The 24,313-nt window shown below is 38.4% G+C and overlaps 1 protein-coding gene across 1 annotated transcript in view; it reads left to right on the top strand.

The window, feature by feature from the left end:
- Positions 1-4,695: 4,695 nt before the first annotated feature.
- Positions 4,696-24,313, top strand: part of INO80 (INO80 complex ATPase subunit) — a 60,440-nt gene continuing 40,822 nt past the window's right edge. Inside the window, exons 1-16 of the mRNA XM_008926515.3 lie at positions 4,696-4,884; positions 6,164-6,330; positions 6,426-6,493; positions 9,720-9,881; positions 11,497-11,617; positions 12,916-13,130; positions 14,164-14,217; positions 15,860-16,063; positions 16,563-16,758; positions 16,961-17,028; positions 17,356-17,565; positions 18,149-18,229; positions 19,358-19,453; positions 22,001-22,060; positions 22,629-22,771; positions 23,847-23,931. Of these exons, the coding sequence (XP_008924763.2) occupies positions 4,742-4,884; positions 6,164-6,330; positions 6,426-6,493; positions 9,720-9,881; positions 11,497-11,617; positions 12,916-13,130; positions 14,164-14,217; positions 15,860-16,063; positions 16,563-16,758; positions 16,961-17,028; positions 17,356-17,565; positions 18,149-18,229; positions 19,358-19,453; positions 22,001-22,060; positions 22,629-22,771; positions 23,847-23,931 (2,073 nt within the window). The 5' untranslated portion in view covers positions 4,696-4,741. The remainder of the gene's footprint in view (positions 4,885-6,163; positions 6,331-6,425; positions 6,494-9,719; positions 9,882-11,496; positions 11,618-12,915; positions 13,131-14,163; positions 14,218-15,859; positions 16,064-16,562; positions 16,759-16,960; positions 17,029-17,355; positions 17,566-18,148; positions 18,230-19,357; positions 19,454-22,000; positions 22,061-22,628; positions 22,772-23,846; positions 23,932-24,313) is intronic.

Raw genomic sequence — 24,313 nt, 5'->3', positions numbered from 1 at the left:
TTTAATTTGGTATCAGTAGGAAAAACTTGCTGGACTTCCATTCAGAAATAGGCAGTGGATATTTGTTTAAATTGTGAGAATCTACTTCTAAAGCTGAGCTTCTTCGTGAGACCACCAGTGTTTCTGCTGTTTGACTGGTGCAGGTTGATGGGTATAAAACTTAGAAAGCTTGTTATGAAACTTAACTCTGCTCTCAGAATACATCCTTGGAGGATTCTTCTCCAATACTGGATGTTAACTTACTGAGTAGGTGTTAGAATGGGCAGACTTGAAAAGACAAGAGTGAATGAAGAAACTCCTATATTAAAAGTGAACTAAGCAATGTGATTTAAAACAGGTTAAAGAAGGCTTCTTCAGAACTGAACTTAGATATTAAAAAAATGCATATTATTATGGAAGTTATTTGCATGAAGTTTTTATATTCCTGATGATATTTTATGTATGCTTTTCATGATTCAGCAGTCCATATGATACAATTAAATGGTTTCAGCGTGACCTTCTGATTAAGAATTTAGAGGATTCAAAGTGCCAGCTGGGTAGTGCAGAAGTTATTTGTTTCCAAATTCCAGGTTTCTAAATTGTTAGAACTCTATGGGAGAGGAAGGGAGAAAGCAAATAGCTACTGAATTTGATACTGAAACTTAACATAAAATTGACGCGTATCAGTAAGAAAGTTGTGATGGCAAAAGGATTACTCTGCAGCATTCAGTCATTTTAGCACCTGTAACATATGAATATTTACCCAAATGTTTCATCAGTAGTGAAACCATTTCGAAAATCTGTGTCTTTGCAATCTTACTTAAACTGAGTAGGCAGAAGGACAGATTTGTTTCAAAAATGGCAAAGAAAAGTGGAATGAATGTCATCACCATGTAAATCCACTGAGGCAATGTCTGTGTGATGTCCTGAACGCTGTTACCTACCATAGTGGATCAGGCTTTGTGCTTCTCTCTTGTTCCCATCTTCTCTTGTTGCAGTATTCAAACAGGTTTTGCCATTGGAAATCTTTGTTTCTTAAAACCTAGAGTGGACACAAAAGAACAGAGAATGAAGAGATGTCTGTCCCTTACTTTCCGTATTATTACTTTGATCGTCAGAGAAGCACTGTGTGACTGTTAGCATGAATAAATGAAAGGGCTGAATTCAATGTCTAAACTATTCTCTATTCAAATGTGCTTGTGTAACACTTACTAAATTTGTTTTGGGCATTGTAAATATATTTAAGAATATTGTTAAGTTCTCCTGTGTTTGTTTATTTATTTGGTAGGTGGGATATAGACTAGTAACTGTTTTGGGGGCAAGAGTAATTAAAATAGGAAGACAAGCAAAGGCATGTCTCTTTATATGGGTGAAATGCACTATGTCAGCTTAAGAAGGACTTTATTAAATGTGGAAATGTAAGGTTTCCTGATCTGGAAAGTAATATTTAAGAGCATAGGTATCTGAAAAAAAGTAAGGATGAGACCGTTATTTAGTGTGTAAGTGTACGTGCTTAGCATACTGTACACAACAAGGGGATTTAATATATTAAAATACAGAGTAAAACCTCCTCTTTACAATAACTGTAGTCACTGCAGACAGAGGATATTATCACTTGCTCTTATGCTTGCCTGGGAACTCTGTGCAGTACCAATGAGCCACTCCTGAGAAAATATCTTAGTTTTCTACTTACTAAACACAGCTGTCAGCATCTTCTTTTGATAGGGTCATTTGTATCTTACAAGTAAAGAAATATTCTCCTGCTGGGTTGTCTCCTAAACTGTATGAGCATGGAGGCAGATAAGCACTGTGGGAGCAGGGGCACTGATCCAGTTGGGTAGAACCACGTAGACCAATACTTGAGCAAGTGTGTCTGGGCAGCTAGAATAGCATCCAGTTATTCATTGTGGATCAGGAAGATGGTTGTGTTTATTTTGCCTCTGGCCTGTTTGCTGTCCTGCAGTTAAAAACTTGACCTCAAATCTATCTTATTTCTTTTCCTTTATTTTGTTCTTAAGCTTGTATAGTTCTGTGAGGGCAAGGCTCATTGTAGGGCAGTAGAGTGCGTTTGTTTTTTTATCTTCCTCAGAGGCCATGAATCCAAATCAAGTCCTGTGTGCTTTATGCCCTTTGGGGCACATTTTTTTTCCCCACAGCGCTGAGAGGACCGGTAGTGCCACGAAATGTTGAGGTTTGGGAACATGGTTTTCTGCAAAGAGCAGACAGGTGAAAGATGCCACGTGGTTCTGAGTTCACCATGTTAATATAGCACGTCCTCTTGTTGATAGATTTTGAAATGGAGTGATAAAAGGACTCACCATACTTTTTCTGATATTGTACTAGGGATAGATTCTTGCCCCTATAAAATATATCATTTTTATTGGTGTTCTGAAGGAAAACCAGTTTCACCTTCATGGTATCCTTTTCTATCACCTCTTGAGTGATTTCTTCCGTTAGAGATGGAAGTTTCATGTTTCCTCTCATTTTTTAACCCTTTTACTTCATTTCTTCATGGAAAGCATTGCCAAACACTGGAACAGGCTGCCCAGGGAAGAGGTTGAGTCACTGTCCCTGGAGGTATTTGAAAGGTGTGTGGATATGGCACCTGGGGACATTGTTTAGTGGTGGATTTGGCACTATTGGGCTAGCAGTTGGACTCGATGGTCTTAGAGATCTTTTCTAACCTAAATGAGTCTATGGTTCATAACCCTGTCTCTTGGAAGACAGTTTTTGATTTTAGAGTGTGTTTGTTCATTTTTCCTTTTGTTTTCCGTTTGATTGATTGGTTGGTTGGGTTTTTAAATGGCTATTAAGCACTATGACATATGTGGATGAAAGTTGCTTGGAAAGTGCATCTCACTACCCTTACAAGGAAAGTTTTCAGGTGTTCTGATAAGCTTTGCTGGAAATGGGTATTTGGTAACTGAGGTCAACCATTCAATTGCTGTCAGGTATGCAAAGACTTGATATATGGAAAGCTGAACCTAGATAGCTTCAGTCTAAAAATGTTTTTTAGATCAGAGCTGGTATCCTGTCTAATGGCTTCTGGTATGTTATTGGTTATTCTCTGTGGATAAGGATGTTAACACTGAGTATTTATTAAGAAATAATAAAATTTGCTCTTGTTCAACCACAGCTATTAGTCTCAAGGTGAGAATCACTTATCGTAGTTTCTTTTTACTTTAGAAGATCTAAAACTGTTCTATAATTTTTGAGAATAAAAGACTTGAAAAAGGTTAGGTGCTGGGTTTCGGACTGTATATGTGAAGAAAAAACAGTTTGAAGATTGGGTACCCAATCTGCATGTTCACTTATATAAGCATAAAACGATTTAGTTACCGATTTAATAATTGAACAAATATAAAATGTCTTTAAATAAATTGATGTGAAGTTTGCTTCAGTTTTTGTAGTATTTTTAAGAAGTGACAGAAACCAGAAGAATCCTTCAGAAGAGCAACTAATCTAGATCTGATTAAAGCTGACTGGTTTTAATTTGAGAAACCTGTTCTAGTGGGAAGTGTCTCTGCCCATGACAGAGGGGTTGGAACTAGATGTTCTCTAAGGTCCTTTCCAACCTAAACCATTCTATAATTTTTGTTCTCCACTGGAAGTAAAAGCTTAAGGCGTTTATTTATTATTAAATATTATAATATTTAGGATACTGACAGCACTTTCATTTATACAGTAGCAACTGTGGATTTGGAAATAATTTATCTTTCTCAGTATTATTATAATGATGATGGCATCTTTTGTAATTGAAGAAAAGTAAAATTCAAGTTGACAGAGCTATTACTGTAACAGTTGTTATGACATCCTTTGTAGCTGGAAAAGTAAACTGCAGTTGACAGAGCAATAAAATGTTTTGATAGCTTTGTTTTTAAAGTATGTATTATGCAAATATTGCAGGGGAATGTGTTTGGGTTTATTAAGAATTTTAAACAGTGAGAACAAATAAATGAAAATCAGGCAGACGATTTTTATTATTGAAAAAACATAAAGCTAGAATATATCCTGAATTTGTAAATATTAAAAAGTATGTAGTAAATCGCTAATTATGTTTTACTTTTTCTTTAATAAAATAAGAGTTGAATTTTAGAATGCAAAAGGGTTTTTTGTCAAGTATTTGTAGCTTGTTTACCAACAGGTAGCAACTTTGAGTGCTGTAAGAGTAATGTTGCTTTAAGGTAAAGGAGAAGTCTTACAAGTATTCAGTAGACTAGCTGTGAACTGAGTGGTAAAAGCAACAGAAGAACAGTATTTTCAGTAGTTCTTTCTTTTAGGAGTAAGTTTATGTATATTTATTTATATATATCTCTACCCTCTGTTCAGAGTTAAACGTGTTATCTGTAATAGTGATGAAAGTTTACTGTAGATGCTTAAGGACTGGCTTCATAGGACTCTGCGTTTCTACGTCACCACTTGGATTATCATACTAGGTCAATACAGTGCTCGTTCCCATTAAACAGCATCCACAGAGTCATAAAAAAGAAACCTAAGAATTTAGTTTTTGGCTGTGGTAATATTGTGTTGGAAAGTTGAGCGGGAATTTGTTTACTGTACCTATTAACGGCAACCTAAGCTTTTGCCCAGAACTACCTCTGTTCTACATTCTGTGAGATATTAGCATTTGGTGCAGCATGGAGTAGATTTGCCTGCTCACCAAGTTGATTCCTTTTAGAGGAGGCAGTGATGATAATGACTCTTGTTTCTTTTTAACAGCAGTGTGTTCAGAGGCGCCTGTGCATGAGGAAAAGTTTGTTCTATGGCTTCAGAGCTGGGTGCCAGGGAGGATGGCAGCTGCTCAGAGCTGGCAAAACCCCTCTATCTGCAATACCTGGAGAAAGCTTTGCAACTGGATCAGTTTTTACGACAGACATCTGCCATCTTTAACAGGAGTATATCCAGGTACCAAAACCTTTTCCATTTTCCCTTGAGAATACCAAGGAAAGACAAGCATTTTTTTTTTACGTTGTTCCCAGACAACACAGTTTTAAGAATTTAGTAGTGACTTGTTAATTATAAACTCTTCTTTGAAGAAGGAGAGGTCAACTTGGATTGTTCAGCCTAGAAAAGAGGAGATGTAAGAAATACTATTAAATTTACTGGTAAATCCATGATTGGCTCCAAGTTCTGAAACAAAGCTTTTCTGATCTCTTCTCTCTGGACCAGTGACAGGACCAAAAGGAGTGGCATGAAACTGTGATGGGGCGTGTTTAGGTTGGATATTAGGAAAAGGTTCTTCACCCAGAGGATGGCTAGAACAGGCTTCCCAGGGAAGTGGTCATGGCACCAAACCTGACAGAGTTCAAAAAGAATTTGAATAATGTTCTCAGATACATGGTGTGATTCTTGAGGTGATTCTGTGCAGGGCCAGGAGTTGGACTTTGACAATCCTTGTGGGTCCCTTCCAACTCGGGTTGGAATACTATGATTGTATGAAAGATTTTGGACTGTGGTTCTCTTAGTGCACACTGGTAATCCATTGTGTTACCAGCCCATGTACAAACTAGCACAAATGTTTTAAAGATCTTTTTTGTAAGTAAGTGACCAAAACTTTCTTTGTCTGCAAAAAGTAGGATGAGGAAGCACTAAGTTGATTTTCAGGGACACTTATGGCCTGTAGCCATAAATAAAATGCAAAGACTGATGCAGAATTTATTTGCACATAAGTTGTCGCATTAAGAAGTGAGTCATCAAGGTATGTTCGTTTCTGTCCCAAAACAATAACATGTTTAATTTAATCACTTTTTTGGAGTTGTCGAGTTACAGAACTGATAACTGCATGGGCAACGGGTAACAGGTGTGTTTACAAGCATGTAATAAGATCCACACGAGAATTGGGAAAAGATAGCTTTACATCTACATGCGAGGATGACAATATTGTGCTTCAGTTTGACTTGATATTAGTTTCTTGCTTAGTTCGTGCTTCTTATTAGATACCTTGTAAAGGTTTCTATCACTGGAGGTGCGGGTTGATCGTATAACCAGGCTAGTTTGATGATTAACTGTTACTGAGGCGTTAGTGGGAAATTATTAACAGCAACATGTCTAATGTGTAAAATTACATCTGAAGCTGTCTCAATTCTCAAACCTTTAGACAAGGGAGATGTAAGAAAGTTGCATGGGCATCTTCTCTTTTGAATATTTTCCTTTCGTTGTCACTATATTACGTATCTTTTTGCAGCGATGAAAGTGAAGATGGATTGGATGACAGTCCTTTGCTGCCTCAGTCTGGGGATCCCCTGATGCAAGTTAAGGAAGAGCCTACAAACTCATTGCTTGGGGAGTCGTCTGGAGCAGGGAATTCTGGAATGCTGAACACACATTCCCTGAATGGGGTACTGCAGCCAGGTAGGCATGCACTAGGTTGAATGTCTGCTTTCTTTGTGTTTAGCTGGGAACGACATTATTTCTTAAGGACTTTATTTTTATTTTTAATTTAACAGAATCAAAGTCTGAAAAAGGGAGCTTGTATAACTTTTCCAAACTGAAGAAAAGCAGAAAGTGGCTGAAGGTAAGAATACTGGAAAGAAATGCAGCTATTGTGGAATCTATGAACAAAGTTACCCACCCAAGGGTACTGAGAGAGCTGGCAGAAGTGCTCACCGAGCCGCTTTCAGTCATCTGCCAGCAGCCCCAGTTTACCAGGGAGGCCCTAGTTGATTGAATGTTAGCAAATGTGATGCCCATCTGCAAGAAAAGCTGGCGGAAGGATCCGGGGAACTACAACCCTGTCAGCCTGACCTCAGTGCCATGAAAGGAGGTTATAGAGCAGATCATCCTGAGTGCCATCACACAGCATGTACAGGATAAGCAGAGAATCAGGTGCAGCAAGCATGAATTTATGAATATCAGGTCCTGCTTGACCAACCTGCTCATCTTCTATGACAAGGTGACCTGCTTAGTGGATGAGGGAAAGGCTGTGAATGTTGTCTACCTAGACTTCGGTAAAGCCTTTGACACCATTTCCCAAAGCGCTGTCCTGGGCAAACTGACTGCTCATGGCTTGGACTGGGTACACTGTTCACTGGATAAAAAACTGTCTGAATGGCCAGGCTCAGAGAGTGATGGAGTGAAATTCAACTGGTGGCCAGTCACTAGTGGTTTTCCCCAGGGCTCGGTATTGAGCCAGGTCCTATTTAATATGTTCATCAATGGTCTGAACAAGAGGATCGAGTCGGTTTATCCCCTCAGTCAGTTAGCAGTCAACACCAAGTTGGGTGGGAATGTTGATCTTCTGGAGGGTAGGAAGGCTCTGCAGAGGAATCTGAACAGGCTGGATTGATGGGTCAAGGCCAGTTGTATGAAGTTCAACAAGGCAAAGTGTCCAGTCCTGCCTTTGGGTCACAACAACCCCAGGCATTGTTACAGGCTGGGGGATGAGTGGCTGGAAAGCTGCCCAGGTGGAAAAGGACTTGGGGGTGCTGGTCGACAGCAGCTGAACATGAGCCAGCAGTGTGTCCAGGTGGCCAAGAAGGCCAATGGTGTCCTGGCTTGTATCAGAAATAGTGTGGCCAGCAGGACCAGGGCAGTGATTGTCCCCCTGTACTCAGCACTGATGAGGCCACACTCAAATACTGTGTTCAGTTTTGGTCCCCTCACTACAAGAAGGACATTGAGGTGCTGGAGCATTTCCAGAGAAAGGCAATGGAGCCGGTGAAGGGTCTGGAGCAAAAGTCTCATGAGGAGCGGCTGAGGGAGCTGGGGTTGTTTAGCCTGGAGAAAAGGAGACTCAGGGGAGACCTTATCACTCTCTGCAACTTCCTGAAAGGAGGTTGTAGTGAGGTGAGGATCAGTCTCTTCTCCCAAATAACAAGCAACAGGACAAGAGGAAATGGCCTCAAGTTGTGCCAGGGAAGTTTTAGATTGGATATTAGGAAAAATTTCTTCACTGGAGGGGTGGTCAGGCATTGGAACAGGCTGCCCAGGGAAGTGTTGGAATCACCATCCCTGAAAGTATTCAAAAGGCATGTGGATGTGGTACTTGGTAGCATGGTTTAGTGATGTCCTTGGCAGTGAGTATACATTCAGAACTTGAATTAATTTTAGTGCACTATCCAAATTAAAATGATCTATTATGAAATATATTAAATGGAGATTTGGGACTCAACTGAAAGATTTTTCTTAAGTTGAACTCAGTACCAGGTCTCAATGAGGATGAAAGAAGAGTGGAATGTAGGCTTTATGCTGTCTTTGCATTTTCATTGTACTGTAGCCTTCTGTAGTTAGCAAAAATGTTTTGCCAGGAGGTCAAACAAGAGCCAAACCTGCTGCAGCTGATACAGGTAGAAGTAGTAGAATACCAGGACCAACTACAAATGAGGTAGGAAAGGACCTGCAACCATACATAACAAAATGCCCCTACCGGTATCCTGGCTTTTCTCACTGCTGCTTTTCTGAGACCACAAGCAGACAAAGTGGACTAAAATGACTTAACTATCACCAAACTTAGAGAACTAACTACCTCCCCCCAAATCAGTTGGAGTGAGTCCAGAGGAAGGCCACCAAGTTGATCAGAGGGATGGAACACCTTTCCTATAAAGGAAGACTGAGAGAATTGGGATTGTTCAGCCTGGAAAAGAGATGGCTTTGGGGTGACCTAATTGCAGCCTTCCAGTACTTGAAGGGAAAGAAAAAGAAAAGATGGAGCAAGATTGTTTACAAGAGCATGTAGTGACAGGACAAGGGGGAATGGGTTCAAATTGAAAGACAGTAGGTTTAGATTAGTTATTAGGGGAAAATTCTGTCCTGTGAGGATGGTGAGGCACTGGAACTGGTTGCCCAGGGAAGTTGTGGATGCCCCATCCCTGGAGGTGTTCAAGACCAGGCTGGCTGGAGCTCTGAACAGCCTGGTCTAGTTGAAGGTGTCCCTGCCCACAGTAGCAGGGTTGGAACTCCATGATCTTCAAGGTCCCCTTCCAACCTGTGTTGGGTTGACCTTGGCTGATTGCCAGGTGCCCACCAAGCCTCTCTATCACTTCCCCTTCTCCAGACAGGGGAGAGAGAATAAGATGGAAAACAACTCTTAGGCTGAGATAAGGCAGTTTGCTAAAGTAAAAGCAATAGTTTGTGCGTGCACAGAGGAAAATAACAGTTTATTCTCTACTTCCCATTGGCAAGCAATTCCCAGCCACTTCCTGGGAAGCAGGACTTCAGCACACCTAGTAGTTGCTCAGAAGGCAAACATTGTAAATAACAAATGCCCCTCATTTCTCCTCCTTTCCCTAGCTTTTATATCTGAGCTGACTTCATATGATATGGAATATCCTTTTGGTTAGTTTGGGTCAGCTGACCTGCTTTAGTCCTCTCCCAGGATCTTGCCCTCGATGGGGGGAGAGGAACGTTGAGAGACTCTGCCGATGCTGTGCCAGCACTGCTCAGCAGCAGCCAAAACACTGGTGTGTTATCAACACCTTTCCAGCTACCAGTGCAGAGCACAGCACGGTGAAGGTTGCTACGGGGAAATGAGCTCCATCTCAGCCAGACCCATTACGCAACCCAAACCACTCTATGATTCTGCAGTCACAAAATGTGTATTGGATTCACTGCTACGCAATACTGCACCTCAGAAAACTGTTTTCCATTTGAGTAATTTTAGATTAAAGACAAACACGAAGTTTTGTTGTTGAGCCAGACCCACACCCTTTTATTAAGTAAAGGCTCAAGGGTGTTTTGCATAAGTAAGCAATTCAGTACAGGGACTTGTGATAGTTAAATTAATTCCTGTTTATTCTTATTAGAGTATCCTTCTGAGTGATGACTCCAGTGACACAGATTCACCAAGTGATGAGGATGGAGAGGATGAAGAAGAATTTTCCCTTTCAAGGGAGGAACTTCACAATATGCTGCGATTACACAAATATAAGAAATTGCATCAAATTAAATATAGCAAAGACAAGGAGGTAAAAATCCAGAATTTGTCCTTTAACTGCCTTATTTTAATTGCTCTTACATTTTTATCAAAACTCATAATATTTTGTGGACTGGAAAATACCCTGTTGTTTGGTAGACTGTAACTGTCTAAAGTTAGTTTCAGACAAGGTTCAGTTAATTAATTACATACGGAATGAAAGGCTGTTGATGCCTCATGCTGCCAGTCTGTCAGTAATGTATGTAGCTAGTACTGGCACATGTGTGGCATATAGCTTCCAAAGTGCTCTGTCCCACTCACTAGAGCAACTATAAGGGTTTAGGATGCAAGATTTGAAAGAGAGTGCCTAGTTTTCTACGTTGTTGTTTGCTGTCCTGATTTGGGGTTTTACTTGATTCTCTTTCTTTTTTACCTTTTTTTAAGTTTTGGATTTTCTGCTTACCTTCTTAGAAGAAAATAGTCTGCCACATTTCTGCATTTTTCTTAATATTAGGCCAGATTCTATGACTGTTTTGATTCTACTAATCTATTTCTTCAAATTACAAGGGATTTTGCAGAAGTTTTCAGTGCTGTTTTGAATTGCAGCAGAAAGTATCCTCAGATGAAGGAAGTAATCCTATTCTGTTATCAGAGGATGTGTCTGAAGTTAAAATTTGTCTTCTTGATTTATATTTCTTTGAAATTTCTCCAGAAAAGTGAATAAGTATTTTCCCACGCAGGTCTTTACTTCTGTCCACTTCTTTCCTTTGTTTACTTGTAAAGTTCTCGAGATTTTGTTAATTCCTTGGAATATTACATAACTACACGAATATTCATACACCTAATTTTTACCCAGGTCATAACTTTTGTTAGATGTTACACAAATATTTATTTTCAGACTAGTAAGAAATAATATCCAGTGAAAATAACCAGTGTATTGTCAGACCAGCAGTACACAGTCATGAGGGGGGAAAACACATCTGTCCAAAAAAGTTTCTTTATGCTGATCGTCTCACCTTTCAAAAATATTTTATTAACTCAAAAGTATGCTGAGGTTTTAAATAGTTAATTTCTGAGTGATAGTGTCTTTAATTTGCCTGTTTATGTGTAACCTGTGTGTAGTTCTTCAATGCTTCAGCTGAATAATGATGGGAATATACTGACTTTTTTGATCATTTAGAGGAAAAAATGCTGAGGCAGCTATATTTTTACTTGACAGTCTGGGTCTTCAAGTTGTTTGTCCTTGTGGATATCTTTTAAATGCCTTTTTCCTAAACCTGCTCTTTTTCATCCTTTGGAATTATAACGTAGAACATGTATGTAATTTGGGAATGTGGGCAAAACAAATAGTAGGTCCATATTTGGATCTCTTCATGTAGTGTGTTGTCTTGCTGAGCAGCACCCATATGGAAAAGACAGCAGTATGTTTTGAAAGTGTAAACTTCACTGTCCACTCTTCCCTCTTACTTTACTGGGTGGGCTTGGTTCCCTGTGCAGAACTTGGAGGCTACCTCTGGGAGCAGTGGTTTTACTTTGGGCACTGTGTGATATCTGATAACAAATGAAAAATATGGAGAAATGGATGTTTCCTGATCTCTTATTTATGTTCAAGATGTGAACTTGTTCTCTGGCTGTCTCTGTTAGCTGCTCACTTTCATACCCTTCAGTTGCAGCAGTATCAGTACTACAGCGCAGGGCTGCTGTCCACCCACGACCCTTACTATGAGCAGCAGCGCCACCTGCTAGGGCCCAAGAAAAAGAAGTTTAAAGAAGAGAAAAAAATAAAAGGTAAAGTCACTAACCTGGTGGTTTTCAGTGGTTTTTAAAGGGCTACTCTGATTTAACTTCTTTCCTATGCTATTTCCTTTGAATAAACATAAATATTAAAAACTTGAGGGTTTTGCATGGAAATACCAAGTTCTGCCAAAGGAAAAAATCTTCAGAAAATACTGTGCTTTATCATGTGGCTTCTTGAAAGGTAGGGTGGAAAAAAAAGGGGTGTGACTGGAGAGTTCACGGGTTAAGATATTCTTTGTGGACCTCTGAATATAGAATGAAGGAGTTATGCAGTAGATATCTTATAGCTATATTCATTGCTTCAGAATCCATAAGCACTGTTTTATAGCATGGTCCATTTACTCAAGAGTTTTTTGAAAACACAGTAGTTCCTGGTAAAATGTAAGGACTTACCCAGTACCTGCTGCAGTTATTCCGGAATATGTAATTCTAGTGAACAAGAAGTTATAGGGAGTGAAAGGGTTTGCTGGAAATTAGAGGGAACTTGGAATTGATGTCCAGTGTGAGTTAAAATAGAATTATATCTGTGACATACCAGCTGGAGTTTCTCAGATGCACGTTTACCAGGAAGTACAGTTTCCTTTCTTGTTCAAGCTGACAGCAGTTGTAAATCTGTAAGGAAGCAGAAAGAGAAGTCTATGAACTGATAGTGTAAGGTGAACTCTCTCTAGTGCAAGTACTTAAATTTGAACTGTATTTTAAGGAGGTTATTTTGGGCTTCCTTCCTCTTTATTTGCAAGTTCCTTTAACTGTGGTGGTTTTTTTCTCCACTAATCTTGCAGCATCCATAATTTTGTGTACTCACAGAGAATATTTTTAATATTTGATACCGGTATGAATTGCCTCTGAAAGCTGGTATCTGTAATACAAGACAACGTGCCAATATCTTTCAACTCCTGAGAAATTTGCTTTGAGACTTATTGTACTAAATGCTAGTGTTGTTACCTTTAAATGTCTTACCTTTACATGTCTTTAAGTAGAATTTTAGCACAAAGCAAGAGAAATTGCAGCAGGTCCTAGACATTTTAATGCTTAATGTTTTCCTGGGTGGAAGTAATTGCATTTCACCCCTCTATTAAATAAGAAAATCTTTCCATTCTAGAGTAGTGAGGAAATATCTAATAGAATAAATGAATGCTCCCAGAATTGGCAAACATGGATAAGCTTGGCTTCTTTGTTAGTTCCACATATAAATTGACTAGGATAGTTTACTCAGGAAAGATACCTGACTAAGTGTGTCTCAAAAATAGAAAAAGAAGTGTATTTTTATGATCATTGTTGCCATGCAGGCAAGTTGAAAAAAGTAAAGAAAAAGAGGAGACGGGATGAAGAACTCTCTTCAGAGGAGTCACCACGACGCCACCATCACCAGACCAAAGTTTTTGCCAAGTTTTCTCATGATACGCCACCACCTGGGTCCAAGAAGAAGCATTTGTCTATTGAGCAGCTTAATGCACGTCGACGGAAAGTGTGGCTTACCATTGTTAAAAAGGAGTTGCCAAAGGTAAGCTTGGCTAATTGCACTACATCAGTGATCATATCAAGAAAGTGAAACAGAAAATTAATTTAGTGGGAAGTTGACACTTGTTAAAACAGAATAAAGTAAGACCTGATTTTTCCGGTGGTCATTAGTGACCTAACTGGTATTCTCTAATCCATAAGCAAAGTGTAACTCAGATTCCTTATTACCAATGATACCTGAATGGATCATGCAGTGCTTTGCCATGGCTGTTCAGTCCTTTTCAATGAAAAGTATGGTAAACTTCAGCAGGTACTCATACTAATCTACAGGATGGCAGTGTAAGGCAAACCAATATCTAGGTTTACCATAAAGTTCAGGAAAGGAATGTTTCGATCATTATAGCATGTGTGTTTTTCAGAACTTATTTCAGAAACAGTCTAGGGAAAAGTGTTTGTATCATTTGCAGGACAAGCTTCAGGCATGTTTAAAAGAGAAAACTTGGGTTCACTGTTACTAGTTTTCTGAGATGATCAGAGTGGACCTTAGAACCTGCTTTTGGAGTTCACAGTTAGCAGACTTTGAATTCTAGGACGTTTAAAACAAGTGATGGCTGAATCATCCTTTGTGATCTTAAAAGCCAAACAAAGGATATGTGCAGTTTGGTACACCATATTTTTTCAGAAGACTGATTTTGGTCATGTGAAGAACATCAGATCTGCATTAATTCTTAACATCTCTAGGAAACAGTGGAAAATGTTGTTTACTTCAGTGATAACAGTGAAGTAGGAGAACCCTGCTTTGCAATAATAATAATTAAAGAAACTACTGAGAAAAAGGAGGTGTTTTGCATGCTTTCTTCAGGATTTGGAATACATTAATGTATGCCTTCAGTAATTTAAAGATGAAAAGCTGTTTCAGTCAAAATGAAGAATACTTGCAGTACCTATACCCAATTATACAATAGTGTGCATGGCTGTGGTTGGCACATGTACCTGCCGAAGCCTGGTTAGTGACCTTTTAAAATCCTGTGCAGCCATTACCCTTTAACTAATTTAAAGATGGTATTGTTTTACAGGCATACAAACAGAAAGCTTCAGCCCGCAACCTTTTCCTAACCAACAGCAAAAAGGTAGGTGGTGTTTTGTTTTATACTGTTATTTGTGCTGGATGTAATAAGCAAACTGTAACCTCTTTATGTTTCTTCTGTTTCTCACAATACTGACTGGAGTAGCAGGGGAGTATAGGAGAAAGCACTGTATACAAGTTCTTTGTCGTTTAGTATAAGGCTTTTCGTTTTTTAGGTGTGTGATTTTGGCATGTTTCATAAGCAGCAGATGAAACAAGCCATGTGAGGTTTTTTCGTGAGATATGCTTGGCTTTTGTGAGATTTAGTTTGTACATTTCAAATTTACTAATATTTGATACTAAAAATTAGTGACTTTGATACGCTCTGACTTTATAGCTGCCCAAATAACCACTGTCTAGAACTTGCTGGTTTAACCATTCTTATTTAAGTCTAAGGGGCTCTTGGAATATTGTGATAATTTACATAAATATATACAGGACCTGAGATTAAAAATAGAGCAGTTTTCTGCTTAAGTGATTGCAAAAGCAATTCATCTCCTCATCAGAGTCTTCCCTGACAAGTGGCAATGTTTCTACCTAGAAAACTTTACTTATGAACATTTGGTAATAGCTTTCAGAGCATTTTTCAAGTGTTACACCCAAGTGTCTGGTTCATTTATGTGGCTAATGAAACGGTAATGAAATAGGACTCAGAATTGTTGGAGACAATGTAATGTAGGACAAAGGTAATGTAGGAAATTTTCTCTTCTGTATATGCATTATCAAAAAAGGGTGCATTTTCTGTCTAAGGGATGCAGAAAACAGGACCTGCTTGGGTATGTTTAAGAAACTTTGCTGTAGGTAGGTTCTCTCCTGTGGTCCCCCTTAGCTAGCAGGTAACTGGTTTTCTTTGGATCTCTGCCCAGATAAGCTGTGAGTATTGTATTTGTAGGTATCATAAATGACATTTTAGCAAACGAGTGATCATAGAATAATTAAGGTTGGAAGAGACCTTTAAGATTATCAAGTCCAACCATGAAATGCAGCAGACTTAAAGGTTTTGAAATTCCACTTTTTTTAATTTGTTTTTGTTTTGTTTTATGATTTGAAATCTGTATGTTAGAATTTTTGATGTGCAAACTTTAGTGAAGGAAAAAAAACCTGGCACAAACATCAAACCCAGCAATTTTGACAATGACATTGATTTACTTATACTAGAACAAAAAACGACATTCTACTATGCTTCTTCATGAAATGGGAAAATTGTAGAATACTCTCTCACTTTTCTATGTATTACTATGAACAGGATTGTGTTCTACCAATAGTGCTATTGCAGCAGCCTTATTAAAAAGTGAGAAAATAACCACAGAAAAGTGTCAAGAAACAAGTGAGTCAGAGTTGCAGGCAGGCCATGAATTCTGTTCTCCTGAGTTCCTTTCAAGGGCCCACTCACCAGATCAGTCTTTTAAATCCTATGCCATGCTGAAGCTGTCTTCAGATTTTGTCTTCTCCACCATCTTGTTATTTTTTGGAAGTTCATATTCTTTCATGTCATTTTGGAAGCATTACTGCTGAGTAAAGTATCACAGTTTTTTCTCTTCTGAAGGATCAGACTTGGTTATAATTAAATTTGATGATGTTTATTGCTGGCTTTCTCTAAAATCTGCCCATTTTATCACTGTTCCCAAAATCTTATTTCTTTCTAGCTTGCCCATCAGTGCATGAGGGAGGTACGTCGAGCCGCTATCCAAGCCCAGAAAAACTGTAAGGAAACTCTACCACGAGCGCGTCGTCTTACCAAGGAGATGCTTCTCTATTGGAAAAAGTATGAAAAGGTGGAAAAAGAACATCGCAAGCGAGCTGAGAAGGAGGCTCTGGAGCAACGCAAGCTGGATGAGGAGATGAGAGAGGTACAGCAAAATCACAGATTGCTGATAATTAATCTACTGAGGAGACACAGAAGTGAACGGATTATTTGAGTTACTAAATCCAGGCTGTGAAATTCAGTTATTTGTTCAGTTTCAGCACCATTCCACATATTTCTTCTGCTATCTTATTTTTCTTTACGTAATTCTTCTAATTAGTGAGAGGTGATTAAAAAAACCCCTTCTGCTTAAATTCTTTACAAGTGAGTGAAATGGAGGAAAGAATTAGAGAAGCAGCGTGTGTCTCTCAGACATACATAGCTCAGTGTTAGTAAGGGCCAGCCTTTTGTGATGGTTTGTACGTGATTCTGGGTCCAGCAGCAAGACGCTTTTTCATTTACATTGACATGCATAACATAATTTAGATAGATTAGTTGTTGATATTTTAGTAGATGAAATTTTTTTCTTTGTATATTTTAAATATTAAACTCTTGTCCTGGTTTTTTTTCCCTTCATCTGGTTTTTGTAAATGCTGTTCTCTTAGGCAAAGAGGCAGCAGCGAAAACTTAACTTCCTGATCACACAAACTGAATTATATGCCCATTTTATGAGTCGTAAAAGAGATATTGGACATGATGGAATACAGGAGGAAATCCTACGCAAACTGGAAGACAGCTCTACCCAAAGGCAGATTGATATTGGTGGAGGGGTAGTGGTCAACATCACCCAAGAAGATTATGGTAAGCGATTTGTCTGCAGTCCTTTCTTTGCATTCTTTTGAAATTTACTGTACCCTGGGTGTTAGTGTGCAAACTTAACAATTTCAGGCACAAAATCCTGCTGTGCAAGAAGGATTACACTACTGTAATTACTGGAATTTATCTGTGTGTTTATTTGGGTGGTTACTGCTGCAGAGCTCTGACATGGGTATGTTGTTTTCAGATAGTAACTATTACAAGGCCCAAGCTCTGAAGAATGCTGAGGATGCTTACCAGATTCATCAGGCCCGGGTATGTATTTTTTGGATCCATGAAGTATAAGAGAAAGCAAACTAATTGGTAGAGGCTAGAGAACCAAGATCTTTCACAGCAGCCAAGTCAAGTAGGTTTGTTTAGTCCTGGGTGCCAGATTTGAATTTCAAATTTCCACTGCCACTCTCTGTGCTAAACAAGTAGAAAGTCAGAATATAAAGATTTGGGCACAGGAACAGTCTCATTTTCTCTTAGTTTCTGGCAGGCATCCTTTGTCTTAATGGGAATTGTAAAGCATTTTACTATACAGTTTCTTGATAAGTTAAAATGTTCATCATCTTACGCATATTTCCTGTTCCTGTTTAGACCAGATCATTTGATGAAGATGCAAAGGAGAGCCGGGCAGCTGCTTTGCGGGCTGCTAACAAGTCCGGTACTGGCTTTGGAGAGAGCTACAGTTTAGCAAACCCTTCTATCCGAGCAGGAGAAGATATTCCACAGCCTACCATTTTCAATGGAAAACTGAAAGGTTACCAACTGAAAGGCATGAATTGGCTGGCCAACCTCTATGAGCAGGTATCTCAATACATCTTGCAAATTTTTATAACTTCTAGGATTATTTAAGTCATTAGAGTAAACTTGGCCAAAAGAATGTACTGGTTTTAAAAGCAGACTGCATATAGTCAATCTTTAATGTCTTTAGAAGAAAGGAAAATATTATTTAGGCCACATACCAGTAATCTTGAATATTTAGGAAATAACTGTGAATGAGACATTGAGTTCAGTATTCTTTTTGTGGTTTTTACAACTGTTTATCACTTAGAGCGTACACTGAGGAGTCTTTTGCTGCTTGGATTTGCATACTGTTTCAGGCTTGGGTCAGCTGGTAAACTGCAGGCAATCTTGTCCTTGTGAGTGTGTCTAGTTCACAATATGATCACAAAGTGCAGAGAGGCTAAGGGAAAAAATCAGACTGAGAGAAGAATGAAAATGCCTTTGAGATCAATTATCTCTCAGCAGCAGATTTAAGAGATGTTAAAGTGTGTCAGCGTTGTTACAGTGGGGCTGTTCCCACTAAATTCAGTGGCATCCATTCTGTTAGTTCTTTATGGATTAAAAAGTAGTAAAGTGAAGGTGTTCATTTATGGATCTTTTGCAGGGCATCAATGGCATCCTGGCAGATGAAATGGGTCTGGGTAAAACAGTACAAAGTATTGCTCTCCTTGCACATCTGGCTGAGGTAGGTGGATTATAGCTTATTCCTGGGCAGTATGCTTGATAGAAGATGCATACTTTTCATATGTTGGAAATGAGTTCTAGATTATAAAGCTTCAGTGTTTTAAAAGTAATTTTACACTTTGTTTTCTAGTGGAACCTTTGAAATAGTTATGTGTATCTGTGTGTCTATATAAATAAAACCAGAATTTTCATTTATTCACAGGGTGATATCTTTTCACTTGCACTGCCTTGTGAGAGAACAAGTCATGCACTTGATGGTTCACTGAGTTTTACAGATCAGAGAGCCCAAATTCTGAGCTTCATGGCAATCAGAATGGACTTCTATATTTCAGTGGGGGTTTTTAGGAAGCATAGTGGTTCTTCTTTTCTAGGGCAGACAAGCAAAACAGAAAAAGCAAGCTTACATCTTCATGCAGAAATAAATAGATACATTTCTTTAAAAAAAAAAAGTCGTCTTTGCAATCCAGTCAGTTGCCTTATATAGGAGATATCAGTGAAGTGATACTAAAAGCAGAATTAGCTGCACTAGTGACTAAATGAGAATTGCATGCATTTCTTTATGTTCCTTTTGGTACCAGTTCAGTGGTACTATTGGCCAAATACTGTAAGGGTGTGTAGAGCTGAAGGTTCTTGAGCTCATCTCAAGGAATAACAGATTAGCTTGTCTCCCTGTTGCACTGCAGCTGGAGATTTTTTTGAAGGTTACACAGGGCTTTATTTTTTCTCTCCCTTATGTGGGCCAGCTTCTAACTGCTAATATACTAATGGATCAACTCAGTTATTCACCAGAGGGTATTGTAATGAGTGATGTGGTGGAGCAAAACTTTCCAATGCCCCCTGAAGTTCTTTTCCTCATCAAAATGACAGGGGCTGTTAGTAACGTGAAGGTGACAACTCTCAGAAACAAAGGAGTTTGTTCTGGGAACAACTTTGCTGTTATGAAATAAGTCTTAGTTAAACATTAGATCTGCTCTATTTGATTTTGTATCACCCTGCTGTGCTGGGACAGTTTTGCTATGTTGCATGTAGTTCCCTCTCATGTAGCCGCTGTCATTTAGTAATTGTAAAGCTGTATCAAACCATCTCTATATCCCTTCCCCTCAATTAATTTTTTATGTGTGTGTTCCAGAGAGAGAACATCTGGGGACCATTTTTAATAATTTCCCCTGCCTCTACTCTGAACAACTGGCACCAGGAGTTTGCCAGATTTGTACCTAAATTTAAGGTAATAAACATGTGCTGGAAAGTTCTTTCTGTTTTCTCAAGAGCAAACCATTTTGTTCTTTTGAGTTCTTTGTCACATCTGGATGTTTAATCACCTTGGAATTTGAAACTGTGTAATGAGCCCAATACTGATATTTTTTTCCATGATCCTCTTTTTTTCTGGAGTGTTCAATTATCTAAGGCTTAAAAATGTTCTTACTTTAATCACATGATTTTCATTTTGCATCACCTTAAAGACAGCTTCTTGGTGAGGAATTGAAGCAGATCAGCAAGGGGATGTATAGTTTTAATGTGTGGGCCTGTCAGCAGAAGCAGGAATAATATTTCAGTATTATATACTGTCTTTAGGGTTAGAGCTGTATTTTCAGTCGTTCATGTGAATTTGAGTCAGATAAAGATTGTATGTGAACAAACTCTAAACAGGTAAGAGGGAGACAAAATGCAGTTGTTATTACAGAAGAATAGGAGAACCATGGACATAACAGTCAGTAGTCAAGAAAAAGGAAAGAGGTGAGGCACAGAGATAAGAACAAAAAGACTAGAGGAAAACAAATGGAGTTTTTCAGGTGTATTGTGAATGTGAAAACGTAGTAAGTTAGAAAGCAAGGAAACATCAGTTACTGAAAACCGAACTGCTTACCTGTTCTCCAGTGGAAAACATTGGAGTGTTGCAAAGGAAGATTTGAAAAGAAATGTTTACTGCTAAAATAGTGCTGAAATTTTAGAATTAAAGATAGACAAAAGTGTCAGAAGCTTGCAGTTACATCTGCATAGATGTTTAAGTATTTGAGTTGTTAACGTAGTAACATTTGATATGAAGAGGTCTTGATCGAGTTTTTTTTAAACATGTGATTTTCTTTCTTACAGAAAATAGTAGAAGATACTAGTTACAAGTAACTAGCATACCAGTGACATCAGGCTAATTGTTTGATTGTCTTGACTACTTAATAAAGTGTGGGAAAAAAACTTGGAAGTATTGCTATAAGTGATATTTGATTTCTTGATCTGGGGTAGGGCAATATTATAGGACATACCTTTTACCAAATAGCTTGCTTTGGAGATCCCTGATGGGACTATGTGTTGGTTGTGGCGGTGTATAGGTATCTATATGAGGAGAAGTTGTGCTGGAACACAGTTCAGTACTGGATTATTTGAGTGACTTGTATTTTGGGATAATTTGGCATTACTGAGCCTTCAAATCAACTGATAAAGAAATACAAATACTTGTGTTATTGAAGAGGTACTCAAAAGAAAAAAATCATCTAAAAATAATTTATTCATGTACTTCCATAGCTCAAAATAATAGGGGCCCTTGATTAGAAACCTTCAGAGCAGTTGGCATTCTGTCTACTTTCTCTCGTTTCCTTTGATCAGTTCATTGTATAGAATAGGCAAGCAACTGTTTATTCTTTTTTCTTCCTGTGAATAAATTACAGAAAATGTTTAAAAAATGCCATCAGGATGCTTGGGAAAAGGTAATTTTCTGGTTTTTTGTTTTAAAACCCAACCTGTTTCCATCATTATATAGCTCTTAGGGTTTCTTGCATAACGATGTTTGCCTCATCTGTGGAACAGAACATGTTTTAAAAAGAAGTTTTCTAAACTTATTGTCACATGTTTATAACTTTAATCAATCTTTTTCAACTACTTTTTTTTCTGCTTCTAATCATACAGAAGTGTGTAGCCAATTCTGCTCGTAGTAAATTAGAGTGAATTTATTTCTTCAGGTCCATGGCAGAATATGTAACCTAAAAAAGAAATCATTTTTGATCAGTCTGATTTTTTTACAAGCATCCATATTTCAGTATGAAGAATATTCACTTAAAAGCACTTTGGAACCTGTCAGTTTAAGTTACAAGACTTATCACCACCTCAGAAACCAGCATTCCTCCCTTTCGGTCTTTGCTGACTGTAGTCCTTCCGTCAGACAGGAGGTGGCAGTACAGTGTTATTAACCAGTGACAGGAGTCAGCGCTCTGCGAAGATCTGTCCTCAGTAATAGGAGCCATGAAATTTTGAGCTATAAATGGTTTAACAAATTTCTCTGGCTGTAGTGCTTTCTTTTAAAATTCTTCCATTAAATATATCCAGGCCAGATGTTTTAACTTTATCTCAGGTTTTGGAGATCAGTTCTGAAATAGAAAACCAACAGGACAATGGGAGATGTTAAACAGGACAACAAGCCCTCTAGTCCTCGAGGTTTAACTGTAGTAGCTGAGAGTAAACGTCTTTCTGCCATAAGCAAAGTATCATCTTTAATTTTTAGAAAAACCTGGCTAGAAGGTGTAACATGCTGCTGGGCATTTTCAGATTCTCAGCATAGCTTCATCAGGCCTCAAGTTGCTTGATACCTTTGCCTGGAATGCTCTGTTTCGAAGTATTTTTAAATGCTTTCTGATTTTTCTCTGCATTAAGAAAAATAATTTCTCTTTTTGTTGTTTTGCAGAAAGAGGTCTGTCTTTGTCATTTTGTAGAATACAGAGTATAAAGTTCTGGAGCAGGTGTCTTTATTTGAAAATAATGTCTTTCTATTCTTTTACTGTTCCAGGTGTTACCATACTGGGGAAATCCCCATGATAGAAAGGTGATCAGGAAGTTCTGGAGTCAGGTAATACCAGCATGACTTTGTGCAGAGTACACCAGAAACTGTTGCTAACGTCAGCAAGCTAAATGATGTGTGGATGCAGAGTTCAATTTCTTCATCCTTGTAGTAGCGCTTTCATTAAGATAATGAGGTAGAAGGCTTCCCTTGTACTGAAGAGCAATTCATTGCAGTGTGGAGTTCAGCTAAAGAAACTAGAGCTCTGCTAATAAAGCAGGAAGTTTCAGTGTCAAGGACTGTTTATTCTGTTTGAGTAACCTAACTCAGGATGCCCTAATCCAGAATCCCTGCAGGCCTGTCAGATTGTCCCTGATTTAACAACAGCATTTTGTAGGGTTCAGTGCCCAGGTCTTGTCTCACACATTAAAAAGCATCTGAAATTGTTCAGGGACTAATCGGCTGAAGTCCAGGTCCACCAGTTGAATAACTGTGCTGTAATTAATTAAAAAAAGTCAGCTGGGGAAAATGCAGTAATAATGAGAAAAGATTGTAAAACAGAAGTCTGAAATTACAGTGAACTCTGGACAATGTATTTACATTATGTGGATATTTGTTTCTCCCTTTGTGGTTATAGAAGACACTGTATACTCAGGATGCTCCTTTCCACGTGGTAATTACCAGTTATCAGCTGGTAGTACAGGATGTGAAGTATTTCCAGCGAGTGAAGTGGCAGTATATGGTTCTGGATGAAGCACAAGCACTCAAAAGTAGCTCCAGGTAATAAACTAACTGGAAACAAAATCTTCTCTCTGTATCAACCTGTTGTAGGAATATCAAGAGAACGCAAATTATCATGGGGATAGAAGTTAAAACTGACATACGTGAGACCCTGTAAGTGTCTACCGTAGTTCAGTATCTGTATAACTCTTTGACACTGGATTGATCCATTAGGGTTTCTGTATTTAGATTTTCCTTTTCCAAATATGTAAAGTGTAATTAAAAAGTAATTGTGAAGCAGAAGCATGTATGGAGTACAAGACAGTTAAACAAAACAGCGTGAAAATACCGTGTACTTTCTTTCCTGACTACTCACAGAACTCTTCCTGCTGAATGGTCTGTAGTCTTTAGCATATATTGCTTATATTGGCTCCATTAAAAGTGTTTTGATTCCTTATTCAGTGGCACTTCCAGACATGAATGAAGGTCAGAACCCTGTGAAAACTGTTGGCTGCAATAAAGCCCAATCTGTGTCATAAGACTCTATGCCAGAAAGTTTTCTGTTTGTTTTCAAGTAATGGATTTGTCCCTCTTTACTTCTGTAATTGCTTTCCCATAACCTTTGTCCAAGTTGCCACTGTACAGAGTAAGTTCAAGACTGCTTTAGGTGCAGGCTCTTTCTGACCAAAGTCTGTCTCTTCAGCATTCTTTGGAAACCACCCCTCTAAGAGGATTGTAATGTATAGCTCAGCACTCCTGCCACAGTAGCCCGTACACAGGAATTCCTCTTGTAACATCTGAAAAATGCATGACATTCTGATTGAAAATAACAGTTTCTTTTGGGAAGCTAATTATTCTGATTATGACATTTTATTAGTATCCAAGCATTTGTTTTAAAAATTAGTAAAAATATATTTAGATAAATTAAATAAACTGTGCATTTTTTTCACATTTGCAAAAGGCTGCTTCTTCCCGTAGTTGTCTTTTGAAAGACTGGGAAACGGCTGTAATAGTTTTATCCAGTGACCTCCAAAAATCTTTTGAGAAACTTACTGGAAGCAATTGGTCTTAAAAGACCTTATTTTCATATCCTTCTACAGGAGTTTTAATGGTTTTTCTTACTTTTATTTATCAGTGTTCGTTGGAAGATCCTACTGCAGTTCCAGTGTCGAAACAGATTGTTGCTGACTGGAACCCCAATCCAGAACACGATGGCTGAGGTATGTGGGAGCTCACAAGAGTGCATTTCTCTTTAAAACAAGAATACATACTAAATGTATGTGAGCTACTGAGAAACCTGTTGTATTTGTGTGGTTGTGGGATTATGCTTGTAGCAAACCACTGGCAAACAAGCATGGGATTGTCTCTGGGAGGAAAAATTTGGAAACTTGCCACACATTCAAATAAAAATAAAACTAAAGATATTTGAAGTAATACCTGGATTACAGGATGAAATCTAATTCTAGTGACTTTTCCTTCTGTTGACTGTAGTAATTGTGCTGTGTTTCTCACTGCTTTCTGATGGGGTTTTGTTAAGTTGATATATATGGCATTTTTCAGATGAGGGGGGAAGAGAATGCAGCTGGCTTTTTGTTTCATTTT

Source organism: Manacus vitellinus, unplaced genomic scaffold (assembly GCF_001715985.3).
Source record: "Manacus vitellinus isolate BGI_N305 unplaced genomic scaffold, ASM171598v3 scaffold_6_pilon, whole genome shotgun sequence".
Lineage (NCBI taxonomy): Eukaryota > Metazoa > Chordata > Aves > Passeriformes > Pipridae > Manacus > Manacus vitellinus.
Note: the sequence above shows the minus strand (reverse complement) of the source record. Positions and strands in the feature narration are given on the sequence as shown.